Source organism: Helianthus annuus, chromosome 15 (assembly GCF_002127325.2).
Source record: "Helianthus annuus cultivar XRQ/B chromosome 15, HanXRQr2.0-SUNRISE, whole genome shotgun sequence".
Lineage (NCBI taxonomy): Eukaryota > Viridiplantae > Streptophyta > Magnoliopsida > Asterales > Asteraceae > Helianthus > Helianthus annuus.
In genome coordinates, this window is record NC_035447.2 from 906,684 (window position 1) to 921,501 (window position 14,818).

Genomic DNA, 14,818 nt, shown 5'->3' on the forward strand with positions numbered 1-14,818 from the left:
GTCTAGTCTTGATGCTTACACAACACTCGATCTCGTTTGTGTGAGCCCTAGCTAGGCATGGCTGGAAAGCTTGGTTGTAGGCCTAAATCGCGTTGCCCACATAAATAGTATATGTGATTTCATGATTCTTGGGAGTTAAATTATTTTATATCTTCTATATATAACGTAAAAATGTAAAACTCAATGCTTAATAAAACTAATTTGAGAAATTAACAGATATGCATTATTATTCTTCTTCATGTTAAAAAACTTAAATGCCGGCCTTTTTAATTAAAATGTGTTAGTAGTTGTGTATATATATTTCAATTAAAGGGAAAAAATTGGTTATCTAAATGAATGAACAAGCTTTAGCAGCTAGTTTAGGAGCTAGCCTAGGCTCTTGTTTGGCAATACTAAATGTGGATGGTGTGACCTTACTTAAATAAAGTTAGCTTAATTCATGTGCCTTACCCATCATTGATTGCGGAAGAATGGCTTTGAACCATATTCCTGAGTCAAGTCATGAAAAGTTAGTTTATATTTAGCATAAACAATAAACATAAAACCAAACCCAAATCTAGAATAAATATGACTCTGGAATTAAAAAAAAAGAGCTTACACAAACCCTTGTGCACACATGTGCGGATGAGAAGCATCCCATATGAATTGGTTATATGAAACGTCCCTGCAACGGCATAAATACATATAAACACAAGGCGCCACTAAAGATTTATTAGACTATTAATATCAAGATTTGTATTAAAATTAGTTTCCTTGTATAAGTGCACTTACTTTGAAGCCAAGTTATCTAGGCTAATAAGATTCTATAAGGTTCATTTTTTTAGATCATGTGATGATGTAAATAATGTAGTGAAGTGATAAATTAATATAGGGGAAATAGTATCCTTACACATCCTTGGTGCTTGTAAAGACCCATTCAGGGATCGTTCCACTAAGATTATTTTGTGTCAAATAACTATAAAATAGAAGCCATCCTTAGTGAATTGATCATAATTAGTATTAATTAGAAAATATTGTTGAAGGTAGGTAGGTAGTTCACATACATATACTTTGCATTTCGTAGTTGGGAAAAAGATTGCGGGATGCGACCACTAAAATTGTTGAAACTGAGATCTCTGCATCAATAAAAGCTATGAACATGTATGTTTAAGAGACGTTGAACCAATAAATGTCCAAACATGATCTTTCATGCATGTTTAAGCATTTTTAATTAATCAAGATTGAAGGATATGGTCTACATCAATAAAAGCTATGAATATGTATGTTTAAGCATTATCTAAGTTATACTTCAAATTTAACTTGCAGCAATCAAATAATCAGTTTCTAAATTAATGCAGATCTAAACAGCCCTGGTTATTTTGATCCAATAATTATCATTATGAAATTACTGTCATGCTAGCTAGTACGTAGCATACAAGTTATGTGTTCTTAATTTCAAGAAGTGCAAACTTTCAAATCATTTTGTATCTGCAAAAGGTAACTTGATCTAGTGACAATCCACAAAAGAAGCAACCACAACTTGTGCATGACTTACAAAGCTTCCAGTTTCATATTCCCTATGTACTCAGGAATGGTTCCATGGATCAAACAATTCCTAAGTAGCCTACATAATTCCAAAGGATTGTAATTAATTAATTATCTTCACTTGATTATTATGAAAAAGAGGAAATCAATATACAAAATCAAAAGCTCACAATTTTTTCAGATTTGTCATTTTCTCTAGTTGTGGGAACTTAGAATAAGCTCCACCTTTCAAGTCACTGATTCTCCTGTATCACCGGATAAAGGAATTAATCACTTGGAATATTTAGCGAACAAACACACATGCAATAAAAAAGAGTGTTAATTAATCGACATACAAATCAACTAGTTGTGTTAAGGCTGAGATGCTGCTATAAGGAAAGGGCCCCTCAAGAGAACAACCTTGTATATACCTTCATCATAAACCAAATGTTGACATGTTAATTAATTAAGATTAACAGGCCAGGCCGGTAATTGAAATTTCCAATGACATATATAATATAGTTGGTGAAATTGCATTAATTAAAAAGATAAGATGCCCTGCAGATCGACGACGTCGTAAATGGTTCCATTTGAAGTAACCAACTTTGTTTTGTTTCCACCCATAAAAACCATTCAACTTTAAAAATATGAAACTCAAAAGTAATCTTGTAAGTTAACTGTCTCCGAGTACCACGTAAAGGTCAATTTCCCTACAAGGTTCTTACAATTTTTCAATTTTTGTCCACTGGCCAATGAAGTTAGGTATCTTTCCAGTGAAATTGTTGTCGTTAATCCTCCTAAAAATGTGACAAACTCACAACAGTTAAGAAAAGTCTTAATATTTATGGATGGGAGACAACCAAATATATATATATATATATATATATATGGTGTACACGCACACCAACTCCCACGGTCATCCAGGTTCACAAGAATATTTATACTCACATGTCCGTTAAGTTGGTAAGATTTGCAAGTGTAACAGGTAGTTGTCCAGTGAAATCATTCGAGGATATTACACTGAGATGCAACGTTTTACATCAATATGGTACCTTCCTTCTATTCTATAGCTGGCAAACTTGTCAACTTTAATAGTATATTAATGGCTTGTCAGGTTGATAACTAAGAACAGACTAATATGTTGAAAGTTAAAAAAGTATAGTACAGCTTGGTCAAATTTTTCAAGTTTGCAATCTCTCCGGGTATGGGTCCAGAAAAGCGATTTCCTTCTATGCTCCTACCAAAAAAAAAAAAAAAAACAAATTTAAGCACATATACATGGTGTTTATAAATCTACTTCATTATCCAAAGAGGTGGTGATGTGGCTTACAAATCTACAAGTGTAGTCATTCTAGTAAGAGTTTTTGGAAATGGCCCAGATAACCTATTTCCCATGAGTGAGCTGAATACATACATACATAATCAGAAGTAGCAAGCAAGCATACATGTCATTAGAAATAAAAATAAATAAATAACGACTGAAAATCTGGTAATGAGAGTGATATATGGCCTACATGTTTCTTAGTCGCATGTTAGCCCATTCGGATGGTACACTTCCACTGAGGTAGTTACGACTGAGATCCCTACAATAGTGAAACAATATGATTATCATTTCACTATGAACATTAAATAAAGAAAATGTATATCGACTAGCTAATGGAGCGAGCAGAGAGATTTTTCTTACAGGATTCGAAGGCTTGGTAAATTCTAACGGAAGGCCAGAAGAGAGATTTTGATTTTTTATATTCCTGGATGGATTGTAAAAGAAATCTTTGTTTGATGACTTCAAATCAAAAGTACTCCATTAATACTAGAAGCCAACCAGCAGCTATGTGATATTACTTCCTCGATCATGAGGTTGCAACTACACCTTAGCCAGCCACATCAGCACTCTAGTCATCATCAGTGGGTCAATTGAGAATTAAGTCTTTTTTTTTTTTTTTTTTTTTATACATCCAGATTCAACATATAATATTTCCCAGAAGAAGACGTACATGTTGATAATATGACACGTGGTATTATTTTTAAAAGGGCAAAGGCACTCCATATAGACATAGACTTTGTCATCTTTTGGATTCACTCTGCTGCTGCAAGGATCCTTGCCAAAACTCCATTCTCCCATCCCTAACTTTTCCAAAATTTCTTTGAGGACCTCCCCTGCACGCATGCATGCATGCATCAGTCAGTTCACACCATCAATGCCTCCTTCGGTAAAATGAAAACAGAACAGACATACCTTCTTGCGTATCAAGCTTTGCGAACACAAAACTTGAGTACAAAATCAATATGATTGCCAGCATTTCCATTAAAAACAACAACGGATGGGCTACCATTTCAACACAAGAATTAAGAAGAATACACAGGTGTCGATCTTAACCTCCGATGCATGCAGAAACTTGATTTATAGGCGCCCAACTGATCAAACCGAACTTCAATTTCATTACATGTGCCTTCCGCCAAACTCTTCAATTTCATTTCAAAAACTTAACACGTTCTTCCGCCAAACTCTAACCGAACGCGTCAATTTCAATTTCCGCCAAACCTAAATTTCGAACTAACTTCTACCGAAAATTAGGTGGGTTCGGCTGTTGAAGGTGAGGCCAATTTCTGTTCGCCTTTTTTGGAGGATACGAAATTGAGAAAAAAGTGGGGGAGGAGACGCATGAATGGATTAATAAGTTAAAGAAAAAAAAAACAACTTGATTGTTTTTAATTATAATATTTTCTTCAAACCTTTTGGGGAGGAATACGAATTCTTTTTTGCAATCTGACTTTTCGTTTATAAATTAAATATCATATATACTTCATATGATTAAAATATACAATTTACAACCCCTTAACTTTCTAAAAACTTTATAATCGAGTTTTACATATTTATTTTATATACGTGTTGATATAAATTCAAATTGAATTACATTTAGAGGTAAATTTTATTTTTTCCATAATCAAGTTGGGTATAATATAAATACGTTTTTATAAATTCGAGCCACTTTACATTTCGACACTACTGCAACGCGTCATAACTTTTTTCTTATGTTCTTATATTTTTCGTTTACAATTCGACGTAAATTTTCTTTGGAAATATGCAGGGCCAAATATAATCCGTTTTCCTACTTATTTTTATCTACAATTTCAGTTGGTCTATGTTTTGAGGTAAATTACTATTAGCAAATTGTGTGAATAGTGTTTTCATCCTATTGACTATTTTTTATTTCTTTCTTGATTTTTTTTTCTGGACTTTATTATTATTATTTTTTTTACTTTTCTTTATGTTTAGTGTTTTAAGTTTAGGTTTCCTTTTTTCATTAAAGTTATATTTAAGATAACGTTTACGTTTTCATTTACAATTAATTTAAAATCAGTCTGTCCTGCTATCCATTTTCAATTTATTTTTATGGTTTTCGCTTGATCTAAAACATGTGTCGATATTCTTTTAAACGTGCAGCTAATTTTACTAGTTTAAAATACTAAAAAATAACACAAATACATATCATCCTACCAATACATGTATTTTTTTATTCTAATAAACTCAACATGGATGTGGATAGACCCACACGCAAATCTCTTCAACCATACATGTGTTAGGCTACGAAATATCGATTATAAATAATGCTATATCTCCACTAAGGCATTATACTTTTATCATTTCAATGACTCGTGATACAATGGCAAATGTTAAAGAATCTCATGTTATCATATTATTTATCAGTTTTCTTGTGCTTTTAATGTCTTTTCAGTGTAAGTTCTGTTGTCCCAACCATTCTATTATATCCCAATTCAGAATAAAAAAAAAACATCTTTATCAATATTTATTTTGTGATGTTTCAGGTGCAAAAAATGAACACACTGATGTGAGTCCCTTAGCAGATTATTCAATAAAGGACTATGAGAAAGCAGGTTGTGTTTACGATGACTTCGATAATCAACATTGTTGGTGCGGTATTACCAAGATTCCTGAATGCTGTTACGTACATCATGAAGATTGTGACTGGGCTCTTAAAAATCGACAACTTCGTCCCAAATGTAAAAAACCGGCCTCTTAAAAAGCGAAAGCTCAATCCCCTCTATATAAAGGATTAAAACTATGCGCTACAATTATATGATAAATAAAACTATATCTTCACTCTACATAAGAGTTTGATTAATAACTCTACATCTTTGAGGATCATTGAGTGTGTATATATAAATCAACTTTCCGTGAGATTTTTTCAACCAAATTTTTCAAAAACGTAGTTCAACATTTAACTAAGACATATGTAAAAAAAATAGCCTAGTGTTCATTTACGCCAGAACATCTATTTTATAAATTTCTAAAAAAAACTTAAACATAAGGTTCTACTTAATAAAATGCCATTTAATTTAATAATTAAATAAACCAAATTTAATAGGACCTATCATATGAGCATCAGAATATAAAAATAAAACTAATAGCAAAACAAACCGTTTTGTTTGGAACGTTTGGCCATAGTCGAGGGGGTTATATGAAAAAGTGAAATGAAATTGAAGACCATCACTCCCGTTTTCTCACTTTCTTCGAAGATTTGATTCATTTGATTTGAAACCCTCACTGTTCTTCGCTCAAACCATAGCCCGGAAACCACCACCTCCCCTAACATGCAAAACCCCACCACCTACAGTTCCGACGGTTCAAAAATCTTTCCCCCACGCCCCTAACGACGCCCTCCTGTGGTGGTGTTAGCGCCGGAGGCGCGGCCGACGCGCAACCCAACCATTGACGCCCCAGATTGATGCGAAACCATCGATCACTCAGAAATGATTGCAAATAATGGCAGGGGTAAGTATTTATAGTTTTTTCGTCCTCCTTCGAAGAGTCTCGACCGTTTCAAAACCATCGATTAAAAAAAATAATCCACGCGTTTCAAAAGGCAAAAGAAGTCGACGCCATTTTTGAAGTTCAAAATCCTTACGATTATAAAAAAAAACACTCAACTATTACGTTGGTTATGTTAATGCACTTTTGGGTGATAAGTGCAAGGCTTCCAACATCTAGGGTCTTTATTGAACATTGTCCAAAGTCTAGAAAGAGTTTATGGAAAGAGTTTATTCTAGAAAGAGTTTATGGAAAGAGTTTCTTCTAGAAAGAGTTTATGGAAAGAGTTTATTTGGAAAGAGTTTATTGGAAAGAGTTTATTGGAAAGAGTTTATTGGAAAGAGTTTATTGGAAAGAGTTTATTTTGGAAAGAGTTTATTTGGAAAGAGTTTAATTTTAGACAGAGTTTATTTAGACTAGCTTTGTCTGAGTTTTTGTATAGTCTAGTTCTTGTCTGAGTTTTGTAGCAAAAACTCTGTGCTTGCTTTGTGCTTTGTCCGAGCTTTCTTTTTGGTGTGGAAAGTCCGAGATTCACCTTGTATATATACTTTAATAAGGAATAGACAAGGGAACGATTTCTGTGTGAATTTCTGTGCCCTAATCATTGTGCTCTTTGTCTGGCGGCGCTTTGTGTGAGTGACGTCATTCATCTTCATCAAGAATACTCTGTGTATTCTTGATTTCTCTCTCAAATCCTTGCATTCTTGTGTTCATCTACAGTGGTTGATCATCAGGTGCATTCCGCACACCTTTTGGTTGCTTGAGCTGAGTGAGATCTTGGATTAGGAGGCCTTACAAGTGGTATCAGAGCAGTATGCTCATACTACTGTAGGTGTTTCTTAGTTTGAAGGTTTTGGTGAGATTAGTTCATACTTTGATTGGGTTTAGTGAGATATTAGTGTGTTTTTGTGTGTTATTCATGATTCTTCATTCATTTCTAGTGTGTGGATGATGGATTTTGAGTAGTTTAGTGAGTTTTTAGTGTTTTCTTCATCTGGGTTTTTACAGGGTTTTTGTTCTTGTTCATACAGAGCTTTGAAGGAGATAAAAATTCTGAGTTTTGATCTTTGGAAGCTTGGTCTGAGGTTTACACTTTGTGTTTGTGTCTCCGGGGTATTATTGAACCAGTGTGTAGTCACATTGGGGAGATACTCTGAAGATTGGTTCATTCTGAGTTTTGAGACTTGTCTGAGTTTCAATTCTTTCAGTCTGAGCTTTCACCTAGTCTGAGCTTTCCTTTTAAGAGATTATTAAGGTCTGAGTTTCTTGTTAGTTGGTCCGAATTTTTCTATTTTAGGTAAATTGTGTCTGAGTTTTTATCTTGTCTGAGTTTATTTTCTAGGTGTCTGAGTTTATTTTGTTTTTACTAGGTGTCCGAATTTGTTTTATTTAGTTAACTTGGAGTCAGAGTTTGTTTTAAAGTGTTAGTCAGAGTTTCATTTTATTATAATTTAGTCCGAGTTTTATTTTTGTTTTTTTTAGTCCGAATTTAATTTTCTAGGGTCGTCCGACTTTTATTGACTTTGTCTGAATGTTTGACTTTTGTTAAATTGAGTCCGACTTTTATGCCACTTACTAATAGTAGTTCTTTTTTATTATTATTTGTCTCTTTTGTCCAACTTTTTAATTATTTAGGTTAGTTATTAAGTTATTTAGGTTAGTTTAGTTATTTACTTGTCTTAGTAGGTCTGACTTTTTTGTCCGAGGTTGTCATAAACAAACCTCCGAATTTATTGTTTCATTTATAAATATATAGTTATAGTCCGAATTTATATCTTCTTTTGGTCCTTGTGTCCGAGTTTATATGATATATGTTATTTATGAGTCCGAGGTTATTATCAATATTTTGAGTCCGAGTTTATTTTGAATATCAATTGGTCCGAGTTTGTTTTTAATTTGTCTTAGTCCGAGTTTGTTTAACTTTGAGTCCGATTTTCTTTAAAAATTGTTAGTCCGAGTTCCAGTCTTATCATTTGTAGTCTTTGAGTCCGAGTTTAAATTCTAGTTTCTTGTCTTTGTCTGAGTATTATATTAGTCCGAGTTTGTTATTTTAGAGTCCGAATTTTAGTAATTTCTCTTGATACAGTCTAGTCTGAGGCATAAGTGCAGTGTGTCCGAAGTTCTTATAGGTTCCTTAGTTGCTCTGAGGATAAATTCCTAACAGTCTAGTCCGAGTTTCTCTGTTGTTTGTGTTTGTTTCAGGTTTCTGTGATCCGGGATTCACACTCTGTTTGAAGCTCACTTCACTGTTTGGAAGTTCTCTGTTGTTTCCTAAAAATGGCAAACAACAATCTGACTACAATGGTGCAAAACCTCAAGCACAATGCTGAGGTAGGAAGTAACGACAAACCTCCTTTGTTGATCAACGAACTTGATTTTCCTGAGTGGAAGGAGCGTTTCGAAAGATATGTTCGAGCAAAAGACATCAAAATCTGGTTGTGCATCGTTAAAGGATGTGGAGCTACTCCAGTACGTACGTTGACGATTGATACGTACTTGGCGCTTACTGACGACCAGAAAAAGTTTTATGACTGTGAAGAGAAAGCTATGTCAATGATAACGATGGCAATGACACAATCTATACTTCACACGTTCCGTAAGAGAAATAGCTCAAAGGAATTGTGGGATAGTATGATCCAGCGATATGAAGGAAACGAAATGTACAAGAAACGACGTCTCGAACGTTTGAAGACTCAATTCGTTGTGTTCAAGGCTTTAAAGAATGAATCGTTCGATGACACGGTGAATCGATTTTATCATCTGCTGAGCGAACTTGATAGAAGTAAAGAGGGTATCTACACTGAATTCGAGAAGGTTGAGAAGTTTCTGAATTGTCTTTCGAGAGAATGGAATATGTACACCGCTTTGATCAGAGAGGGTGTTCTCTACGAAGAGCTTACATTGGAAGAAGTTGTTCAGAAGCTGAGGGGTTACGCTTGGAATATGGAAGATCAAGCATCTGAATTCGAGAAGATCCAAGATCCTCAGTTGTATAAGGCTTCGAAACCAACGGATAAGGGTAGTAATGGTGGAGTCGGTGTTGCTTTGTATTCGGAAAATGAAGGTCCTGCAAGTGAACACGCCTTCATAAGCAACAATGTCAGTTCAAGTGGAACAACCAATTCAAATCAAGGGATGTACTCTTCTAGTGGCGCTCATAAATCTCAAGGAACAAGTGTGAACATTCCTAAGATAGATGCAAGCTGTTTAAAGATGATTGAAGAAAACATGAGTCTGTTGGCGTCCTTCATGACTGCATACGAGAATTTCTGTCTTGGGAAACTCGTTGAACCGTCAAGTCTCGATGAAGACTTTGATCAGATAGATCAAGACGAGATGGAAGAACTTGATCTACAACTCAATATGGCACTGCTGGTGCGTAGAGCGAAGAAGTTTCTGCTGAAGACGGGTAGGAAGTTCATAGGGGGACAGACAAAGACTCGAATGGGGGTTGACATGTCAAAGGTAAAGTGTTACAACTGCGGGATCTACGGGCATTTCGCACGTGATTGTCGAAAGCCGAAGATGGAAAGACCTGACAGAGACAACAACTCCCGAGGAAACAACTCAAGACCTCAATTCAATGCATCAAATACTAACTCCAACTCAAGTGCTCGTTCAAGTGGGTCTGAAAATACCACATCTTCGACAAACAATGCTATGGTGGCTCAACCTTTGCAGAGTGTGACTGAGCCTTATGACTGGGGTTGTGCTTTGGAAGACATCTCAGGAGCTATCGTGTCACAAGCCTTTATAGCTGAAATTGTGAACGAAGAAGTGTATGAAGAGGTTGTTGAAGAGACAAGCATTGAGGAGCTTGCAGTTGTAGCTGAAGTTCTTGGGGAAGAGTTGGATTCGGGGAATGTTACTGAAAATGAAAGTCTTTCAATCGAAGAGACTGTTGAGAAGCCTAGCAAGACAGAAGATGGAGAAAAGGGAGAACGCTTTGAATTCAACATCTCCACAGCTGAAATGCAGCAATTTGCGGATGCAGAAGCTAAAAGGTTGGAAGAAAATTCCGTAGAAAACGAGGCTTGTGCATTCATGGCTGGCATTGAGGTAAAATCATCTTCTGTAGACAAGCGATGTGCTAGATGTGTTGAGTTTGTGACTAAGATTGATAGATATGCACTTCATAACACAAACTTAATTGCAGATTTAGAAAAATCCAGAGAACTCATTGCGGTTTTATCTAATTCGGATAAAGAACACCGAATTAAGATAAAAGCGCTAAAGAATGATATCTCTGAATTTGAGAGACTTGTGGCTAAGGGTAATCTTAAAAATCAGGAATTAAAATCTGAATTGGAAACAAGTCAAAATTCTGTTTTGGAAAAGAACAAAATCATATTGGAAAAAGATAATTTGATTTTGGAATTGCAACGAAAGATTGAAAAGTTCAAGGATTCATCTGAAGTGATGAACTTCTGTATTAGCAGCCAACGTCTCAAAGAATCTGAGGAAGAAATGTTTGGCATTGGTTATACCAAGGTGCCTCCTCCGGTAAACCATAACTATACATCAATGCCAAGCATTGATCCTGAATTGGCAAACTTTGTGCCAATGACTCCTCTGACAGTTGAACCACAAAGTGAGTCAGAATCTGAGCCAGATGAAGTTACAGACTCAGATCAGTCAAAGAAGAGTGGCATTTCTAAGAAAAATGAAGTGAACCTTGAAAACATTGAAAATTTGATAAGCAACAAGATTTTGGAAATTTTCAATCAAGTTCAAAATGAAAAATCAAAACCTATGTCACGTGGGAGAAACAAAAAGACTTTGAAAAATGTCCCTAAAACAGAGTTTGTTAAAGGGGAGGATTTTATCAAAGAAGAAGTAAAAATTGAAACAGGTTCCAACTCACAGTTTGTGAACCAAATTTTGAAAAATCCCACCAATGCCTCTTCATCTTCGACCGATCATGAGGAACGTCCGAAGAATGCTGCGAAAATTCGCAAGTGCTACAAGTGTCGTGGGAAAGGACACTTAGCAGCAGACTGTCCAGATGACAGGGGTAAATCACTTGTTGATCCTGATCAAAGGAAACCTTTTGTTGACAAACCACAAAATGAATCAGTTCATGTTGAAAAGAAAAATGGTAAAAATCAAAAGGTTGAGAAAAACAAAGTGATTAAACAAGAAGTAAAACCAGTTGTTAAACCAAATGTTAAGTCACAACAAAATCAGGATCAAGAGGAGAAACCCGCTGTTATTAACCGTGGGGACAGATCAGAAAATGTACCTCAAAGACATGATACACGTGAGAAAACCCCTCACAGACGACAAAATCATGTCACCTTTCAAGGCATTGAGAATGACAATCGTTCTGGAGGTTCGAACAACAACTATGCTAGACCTCATGCACAGAACAGATTCGTGAATGATCGAAATGCGTCACCCCCCCGATTTCCAAATCAAAGACCGCATTCTGATAATCGTCCACGATCATTCTCAAGACAAGTAGATGCTCCTAGATTTGGTAGGAATTTTGAGCCTCCCAGGAATCAAAATTACAATTACCAAAACTATGGAAGCCGAGGGTATGGAAACTCTGGTTATACCAACAGATCGTCAACTCCGTACAATCCACGATTTGCGGGGACTCATTCCAACAATTTCCGAAATGGAAATGGTGGACACAGAGGCGATGATGGTTATTTCAAAGAGTTTTCTTATGTTGACGAATCAGGACGACCCAAGACCATCATGGCTTGGGTCCCACACTCTAACTAAATTTTTGTTGGGGGGTGTAGGAGCAGCTGAAGAGGGCTATCTATATTTGGTATATCGATAGTGGCTGTTCCAGACACATGACAGGAAATAAAGAATTATTGAACAATTTTAAACAATTACGTGGTGGTTATGTGAATTTTGCCGGTGAAAAGGGTGGTTATATCACCGGTGAAGGCTCCGTGTCGAATGGAAAAATCACGATGCATAAAGTGAACTACGTTGAAGAACTGAAGCATAACTTGATGTCGGTTTCTCAAATCTGTGATAACAAGTACACGATGCTGTTCACTGATAAAGCTTGCTTCGTATTGCGTCCGGGATTTGTTGTTCCTGAAGATTGGATTGTTATGAGGGCTCCAAGGGTGAATAACACATATGTCATGGACATGCGCCCGTTGGTTAACTCATCTGCTCCAGTGACTTGTCTACTTTCAAAGGCGACTGAAGATCAATCGTATCTCTGGCATAGGAGAATGGGCCATGTGCATCTGCGAAAGATGAACCACTTAGTGAAAAACAACTTGGTGTTGGGGGTTCCTTTACGTAGTTTTAATATGCATAACAAATGTGAATCATGTGAAAAAGGAAAAATCAAACGAAAGCCTCATAAACCGAAAACAGTTAACTCAATCCAAAAGCCACTTGAACTGCTTCACATGGATCTTTTCGGCCCGATCCATGTTGCTAGCATTGGTGGTATGTCTTATTGCTTAGTTGTCACTGACGATTTCTCACGTTACTCATGGGTATTTTTCTTAAAAACAAAGGATCAAACCGCTGGTATTTTAAGAGATTTATTCAAACAACTTGAGAAAAATTATTCACTTCCTATTAAGAAAATCCGAAGTGACAACTGCACTGAGTTTAAGAATCAGTATATGGATGAGTTATGTCGGGAAATGGGAATCATTCATCAGTTCAGCGCTCCATATGTTCCTCAACAGAACGGAGTTGCAGAACGGAAGAATCGTACCCTAATTGAGGCGGCCCGCACTATGCTTTCTGAATCAAAATTGCCAATTTTCTTCTGGGCCGAGGCGGTGAACACTGCATGTTATGTGTTAAATCATGTGCTTACTGTCAAAAGAGAAGATAAAACTTGTTATGAATTGCTTGAAGGCAGGAAACCGAACCTATCTGGTTTTCAACCTTTTGGGATTAAGTGTGTTATCAAACGCACCAAAGATACTCCGAAAATGGGAGAAGTTGGTGAAATTGGGTTCTTCTTGGGTTATGCCAATGGAACTCCAAACAAACGCGTTTATAACATCAAGAAACGAACAGTGGAGATCGTGTTTGATATAACTCCTTTGAGTTTCGATCCTCCACCGTCCGAATTCGGTCCCAAAAGTGGTTATGATTATGATAAATTGTTTGATTCATTTGATCTTCCTGATGTTTCAGAAGAAGATTCGGAGGTTGTATACACACATCTTGTGAACAAAGATGAAGTGGATGCGAGCTGGAGAGCAAGTATTCCTACTAATGTGTCTTCGAGTGTTCCAGTCGCTGATTCTTCGACCGTAAATGATGTTGTTGCTGAGCAGAGCCCCAATGCAGCTACTCAAACTACAAGTGGAGATCTATACGTTGACTTTTCAGCATATCCAAATGTTGATGCGTCTTCTGGTAATGGTGGAGCTTCCAGTAGTAATGCACATGCTGAGGGGGAGATTCAATCGAATTTGGGAAACAATCTTCAAGCTCCGGCAATCCCAGTTCCAAGAACAAATATTCATCATCCTGTTGATAATATTATTGGGAATCCAACTGCGGGAGTGCAAACGCGAAGGAGTATTTCAGAAATGCAATGTCTGTTCTCTGCTATCAAGAAAGAAGAAATCTACAATCTTAGTCTGCACGAATGTTTTATCTCTCAGATAGAGCCGAAGAACTATCAAATGGCTCTGAAGGATAATTCTTGGTGTGAGGCTATGCAAGAGGAGTTAGCTCAGTTCGACAAGTTAAAGGTGTGGAATTTGGTCGATCTTCCTAAAGGCCAACATGCAATCAACACGAAGTGGGTCTTCAAGTGCAAGAAAGACGATAGGGGTGTCGTTGTCAGAAACAAAGCACGTTTGGTTGTTCAAGGCTTCAATCAGGAAGAAGGGATTGATTATACAGAAGTTTATGCACCGGTGGCAAGACTGGAAGCTATTCGTTTGTTTCTAGCCTTTGCTGCTCACATGCGTATCAAAGTCTATCAGTTGGATGTGAAAAGCGCCTTCCTTTATGGGAAATTGCATGAAACTGTGTATGTGTCCCAACCGCCGGGTTTCGAAGCTCCGGGGTCAGACAACAAGGTCTATTTGTTGGACAAGGCTCTCTACGAGCTTCATCAGGCCCCTCGAGCTTGGTACGAGACGTTGTCAAAGCATCTTTTGGAGCATGGGTTCTCGCGTGGTGCCATCGACTCCACATTGTTCATTTTGAAGAAAGGGGGAGATTTTCTGATCGTGCAAATTTACGTTGATGACATAATCTTTGGTTCTTCAAATGAAGAGTTGTGTCGTGAGTTTGAGAAGGTGATGAAGTCAAAGTTTGAAATGAGCGCAATGGGCGAGTTATCATTCTTTCTAGGTCTTCAAGTGAGTCAAGAAAAAACCGGGACGTACGTGCACCAGACAAAGTATGTCCACGAGATTCTCAAAAGATTTGGATTGGAAGATAGCTTACCCTATGACACGCCTCTACCGACAAATCTCAAGCTTTCACCCGATGATGAGAAAGATCCTGAAGTGGATCCGACTC

At 36.7% G+C, this 14,818-nt stretch overlaps 1 protein-coding gene across 15 annotated transcripts in view; it reads right to left on the reverse strand.

The window, feature by feature from the left end:
* The window catches only part of LOC118479414 (probable LRR receptor-like serine/threonine-protein kinase At1g07650), a 28,550-nt gene extending 24,495 nt beyond the window's left edge, over positions 1-4,055 (reverse strand). For 7 of the 15 annotated variants that reach the window (XM_035984053.1, XM_035984052.1, XM_035984048.1 and 4 more), the window contains exons 1-14: positions 3,740-3,840; positions 3,188-3,660; positions 3,018-3,086; positions 2,834-2,905; positions 2,669-2,740; positions 2,452-2,523; positions 2,229-2,300; positions 1,860-1,934; positions 1,695-1,769; positions 1,535-1,603; positions 1,044-1,115; positions 890-955; positions 599-664; positions 451-489 (exon numbers count right to left, since the gene is read on the reverse strand). In XM_035984053.1, coding sequence (XP_035839946.1) covers positions 451-489; positions 599-664; positions 890-955; positions 1,044-1,115; positions 1,535-1,603; positions 1,695-1,769; positions 1,860-1,934; positions 2,229-2,300; positions 2,452-2,523; positions 2,669-2,740; positions 2,834-2,905; positions 3,018-3,034 — 767 coding nt within the window. In that variant the 5' untranslated portion in view covers positions 3,035-3,086; positions 3,188-3,660; positions 3,740-3,840. Of the gene's footprint in view, positions 1-450; positions 490-598; positions 665-889; positions 956-1,043; positions 1,116-1,534; positions 1,604-1,694; positions 1,770-1,859; positions 1,935-2,228; positions 2,301-2,451; positions 2,590-2,668; positions 2,741-2,833; positions 2,906-3,017; positions 3,087-3,187; positions 3,661-3,739 lie in introns of those variants that run through there. The other 8 variants (XM_035984051.1, XM_035984050.1, XM_035984049.1 and 5 more) reach the window with 8 other exon arrangements.
* Between the last annotated feature and the right edge of the window lie 10,763 nt (positions 4,056-14,818).